The following is a 5,392-nucleotide window of genomic DNA, read 5'->3' on the forward strand; positions in this document are numbered from 1 at the left end:
TCAAACTGGAAATACTTTATTTCATTTTTTTCAAGTGATAAATAGCTAGATCATTTTAAATAGCTAGATCATTTTAAATATCCATTCTGTTTCAGATATCACCGGTGCCTCCCAGTCTTTAGCCTCATTTCTTTCTCCTCTGCCTATAGCCACTTTTCATGTCTTCCTCATCTTCGTCTTCCTCTTCATCGTCATCATCACTGTCAGCTCCCATGTCCCTCTCCTGCTCCTCGTCCTCCTCCTGCCATTCTCTCGCCTTCAGCTTCTGAAACACCTTAAACTCCTCCTGTGTTGCCATGGCGATGTCAGCGAGGTAAGTTTCCTCGGCGACGGCTAGGATGTCTTTGAGTTTGGGGTTGACTATGAGAGTCTGGCCCTTCTTGTCTGGGGTCTGGTACAGCCCCCTGCGCTCCAGGAAGCTGTGTCTGCAGCGTACTTCCTCCAGGGTGACACGGAACAGCTTGGACTTCACCATCTCCGCCTGCTTGACCCCCATGCGGAAGTAAGTGTACTGCCGAGAAGGATGGGGGGGAAAAGGTGTAAGAACACAAAGAAAACTAGTGTGAAATATTCGACATAAAGGACCAACATACTTAAAAACATATTCTTAATGATCAGCATAAGGCTTTTGAAGTTCTCTTGTAGCTGGAGCTTTCATTTCTTTACTGAACCAATAGGGAATTTTGCATTGAGAATCGTATTTTACCATGGCAAAAAAAATGCAGTGGTGTAAAAAGTACCCAATTGTCATACTTGAATAAAAGTAAAGATACCTCAATAGAAAATGACTCAAAAGTGAAAGTCACCCAATGAAATACTACTTGAGTAAAAGTCTAAAAGTATCAAAAGTAAATATAATTGCTAAAATATACTTCAGTATCAAAAGTAAAAGTATAAATAATTGTACATTTCTCACAGCGTAATTATCTTGTTTTTTACATTTTATTTACGGATAGCGAAGGGCACGCTCCAACACAAAGATATAATTTACAAACAAAGCATGTGCTTAGTGAGACCGCCAAATCAGAGGCAGTAGGGATGGCCAGGGATTTTCTGTTGATAAGTGTGTGAATTAGGCCATTTTCCTGTCCTGGTAGTGTTCAAAATGTAAAAGTACTTTTGCGTGTCAGGAAAAATGTATGGAGTAAAAAGTACATACTTTTATTTAGGAATGTAGCGAAGTAAAAGTTGTCAAAAATATAAATAGAGTAAAGTACAGATACCCCAAAAAACTACTTAAGTACTACCTTAAAATATTTTTATTTAAGTACTTTACACCACTGCAGAATTGAAAACATGAAGCCAAACTCTAAAAACCTGTTGTCACGACTTTCCCTCCTGGGTGAGGATCACAGAGAGCACCCCCCCCCCCCCACAAACATTGTGGCAACATGATGGAACCGTCCTCCAAGGCAAGTGCATAAGAGGACTCCTAATGAAATGTACATTACACCAGTACATTGCCAGGTTGCTAATGGTGTGTAAATTGGTTTAAAACTGCTAGACCAGTATACGTGCAGAGCGAGCTGAATACGTGACAAATGGTCTAAAACTACAAGACCCCTCTGTAACTCGACAAGTAAAGAAGACTAGACTAAGACACGCACCGCCTGCAGCTCTGCATGTAATGTAGTCTAGAACTTTGACCAAAGACACGAGGAAGATCTTATCAAAACGACCATTGGAACGTCTGATGTATTCATTCTAACAAACACTTCCAGAATAAAGAAAGCCTACTACTACAACTGAGGACACTGTGACCTCTGGTGGACAACCAGAGACTTACACAACCAGAGAATTTGTCTAACTATTCGTCACGGACGGATCAAGTGGTTTCAGAGACGACAGACAGGAATCTTGGCGTAAATAAATACATTGCAATTCTTTTCGAATGAGCGGTCGTTCATGTTCAAACTATTCACATTCCCATGAGCATATTATTCAACTGTATGTATGATAGTTGAATTCCTTGGTCTCTCCTCCCGCTTTTTCTTTCCCCACCCCTTTCATTGTGTAACAAGCCGTCATATCGGGTTAGTCCACTAGGGACTTTTCATTGCATTATGTTTGTAATCAACGTATTATCTATCTATTATTATCTGTTTATGTAATTCTGTGTGATTATTTTGTAAATAAATAATGAAGCCAATTTGTGTATCGCTAAATCATCATTTAGACTAGGGTTCGTGCAAATTTGAAGTCAACGACGTTCAGAATGAGACTGATATGAGGTAATAATAATTAATGGATGACTAATATAATGATATGTTAGCATTTATTCTTGAGTTAATTTGGGAAACGGTAACTCGTTAAAAAACTTTCAAGATTGCTAATGAGTTACATGAACCATTTAATCACGTAATAATTCAACATAGTTAATTGATTTCATAAAATAACCGTCCATTAACGATAGCCACGTCACGACACTGCTGTATGTAAAATATTGTGTGCTGTAGCCTGGAAAATAAATATATGTGACTCTGGATGACAACATGTTTGTTTTCAATATCAGGGCTGTTTTCCTAAAGCAGTTAAATGTGCTTCGTGTTTTGTTTCTTTGCCACGATACTAACGAGTATTGCGAAAATGGTATTGCCCCAGCCCAATATTTTGGTATCAACCACATCCATTGGATGAGTGAGTCCCTCCGCGCTGACCTCAACCAATGGGTTTTGAGAATGGGGCGAGAGGAACGCAGTTCATCAAGGATATTAGATTGAGAATCTCCATAGAACTCTCAGTGAGTGTGAGCTCTGACCTGGAACTTGTACTCCAGCTGTCCCAGGTCATCCTGCACCACGGCTGGAGAGTCTCTGATGATGTCAGTGGCCTGCTGGACGGTGAAGGCACACTTCTCCCTGAGGAACCTGGCCACTGTGTTCACCCTCCTCAAAGGCAGGGTCAGGATCTGGGGGTAGTGGCTCACCACCCGCTGCAGACTTCCTGTAGAGACAAACAGGGGTTACAGAGCATCCATGGTAAATGGGTGGAAGATGTTATGCACATACACATCCAATGTAGTGGAGGCTGCTGAGGGGAGGTAGACTCATAATGGCTGGAATGGAGTCCAAAACATTGGTTTGATACCATTCCAGCTCTTGTTATGAGCCGTCCTCCCCTCAGCAGCTTCCACTAATACAATACCTTTGTGAATATTGTAGATATTCCAAAAAAACACACATACATATATATTTAATAACAATCACTTACGTCAGTTATGCAAAGTGTAATTCACTGGCTCTGACCATCAAATGATAAATGACACCGTACAACCTATGAGAATAGAGTGCCAACACAGGTTGATCCTCTCACCTTCAAGCAGCCCTAGTCTCCTCAGGTTGTCCATACGTTGCTGCAGCTGAGTGCCCTTTACGTAAAACAACTCTGGACACTTCTCCAGGACTTTCAGCACACTAGATGGGTTGAGGCCCAGGACGAACAGAGCCATGAGTGTGGAAGAGGCATGTTCACTCTGCCCCCCTCGACCCTTGTTTGCTGCCTCTAAGAGTTGATCTGCCTGCGTGTCTGTGAAGCCCATGTCAAGTAGAGCCCGTATGGATAGCTCCCTGCCCGGCTGCAGTTGGAGCTGTGACAGGTCCGTATGTTGATGCAGGGTGCTAGTCTGGTTGTGGGTGGAACAGAGGAGTCTGCATGTCGTGAAACCTCGTCGTACATTGTCACTCCCAAGAATGGTTCTTAGGTTCAGGACTGGGCAGGTTGCATTTCTCAGGGTCCATTGTAGAACCTGCAGAAAATAACATGGTAAAGTAGCAGATGTGTTGCTGGAAATGAAAAGAATGGTAGCTCGGCGGTTCACTTTGTAACATACTGTTCAGACAAGGACTAGGTCAGGCATTCAAACCTGTGGTGTCAAAATACATTACTTGACCTAGACAAAATCAAGCATGCTAGCTATCAAGCTAACTTAGCTAGCTATGTAGTATAGCTGCTCAAACCCGTTATCAAACGGTGAAAGTGTTACTAAGGTTAAAAATATAGACCTCCATTAATTCATCATAATTAAGATTTACATTACATCAGCACAAAATTCTTAGAAATAGTCAAAAGTAGATGCCAGCATACCAGACGTCTGGTTGCTTGAACGCTCATGTTTGTCCGTCTGCAAAATATCTCCCCCTAGACTTGTGCACTAGCATAAGAGACCGTTCCGTCCACAAAAATCAACATTGGTTCTGCCTCGTCTTTTCAAGTTTCACAGTATAATAAGTGCATTTATACTTGATATTATGAAAAAGTAGTTAAAGCTAGAATCCTTAACCACGCTCAAATTCAGAGCTATAGATGCTGACCAGCCATGTCAGAAGTATAGTTTTAACCATGTTGAGGCTAAACATTGACATGTTTTACACAAATTGGAGTTAAACAAGCTTATGTGTGTTCTGATGGGGTATGACAGTTGAACAAAGCTCAATTTATAACTGTATTTAACCGTTTGTATGTATACACTCCCCTAAGCATTTATATGGACAGTGAAGCTAAAGCGTTTAATTCTGCTCTATACTCAAGCATTTTGGATTTGAGATCAAATTGTTTTATATGTGACAGTACAGAATGTCACGAGGGTATTTTCATACATGTTTTACTGTTTAGGAATGAAAGCATTTATGTGTAACAGAATAACTTTACGTCCGTCCCCTCGCCCATACCCGGGCGCGAACCAGGGACCCTCTGCACACATCGACAACAGTCACCCTCGAAGCATCGTTACCCATCGCTCCACAAAAGTCGCGGCCCTTGCAGAGCAAGGGGAACTACTACTTCAAGGTCACAGAGCAAGTGACGTAACCGATTGAAACGCTATTTAGCGCGCACCGCTAACTAAGCTAGCCGTTTCACATCTAGTCGTCGTCCCCATTTGAAGGTAACAAGTATTTGGACAAATTCACTTCGTGTATTACATTTAGTTTTTGGTCCCAGATTCCTAACAAAAATACATCACGTTTTTGGTTGAGTTTCAGATTATGTTGCACCCAATAGTAATGAACTGTAATATAGTCATTTGAGTCACTTATTTTAAAGAGTTTCTGAACACAGTTACATTAAATGTGGATGCTACCATGACTCCAGAAAATCATGAACGAGTGAGAAAGTTAGACGAATATCGTACCCCCAAAAAGGATAACCTCCCCTGTAAATGGTGAGAAGTTAGCATGTTTTGGGGGCATGCTCTTCAGGCATCGAACATCACAATTAATTCATGTTCACCCCCCCCAAAAAAATTCTTTACTGTTACCTCAAAACATTCACATATCAAAAATGCTGCAATAGAGACAAATTCGTTTTAGCTTCACTGTCCAAATAAAAATAGGGGCGGTGTATGACGACCCCCAGCCCCCACAACAACAAAAAAATTGCAAACGAGGATTCTAGC

At 41.3% G+C, this 5,392-nt stretch overlaps 1 protein-coding gene across 1 annotated transcript; it reads right to left on the reverse strand.

Annotated features, from left to right (window-relative positions):
• On the reverse strand, positions 1–4,188 carry mterf4 (mitochondrial transcription termination factor 4). The gene is made up of 4 exons (XM_029643218.1): positions 4,084–4,188; positions 3,313–3,745; positions 2,759–2,943; positions 1–511 (listed from the first exon to the last, which is right to left on the reverse strand). Exons 1-4 carry the CDS (start codon positions 4,108–4,110, stop codon positions 125–127), a joined length of 1,032 nt encoding a protein of 343 aa, XP_029499078.1. The 5' UTR covers positions 4,111–4,188; the 3' UTR covers positions 1–124.
• Positions 4,189–5,392: the final 1,204 nt, after the last annotated feature.

The sequence above is a fragment of the Oncorhynchus nerka genome, linkage group LG9b (assembly GCF_034236695.1).
Source record: "Oncorhynchus nerka isolate Pitt River linkage group LG9b, Oner_Uvic_2.0, whole genome shotgun sequence".
Classification (NCBI taxonomy): domain Eukaryota; kingdom Metazoa; phylum Chordata; class Actinopteri; order Salmoniformes; family Salmonidae; genus Oncorhynchus; species Oncorhynchus nerka.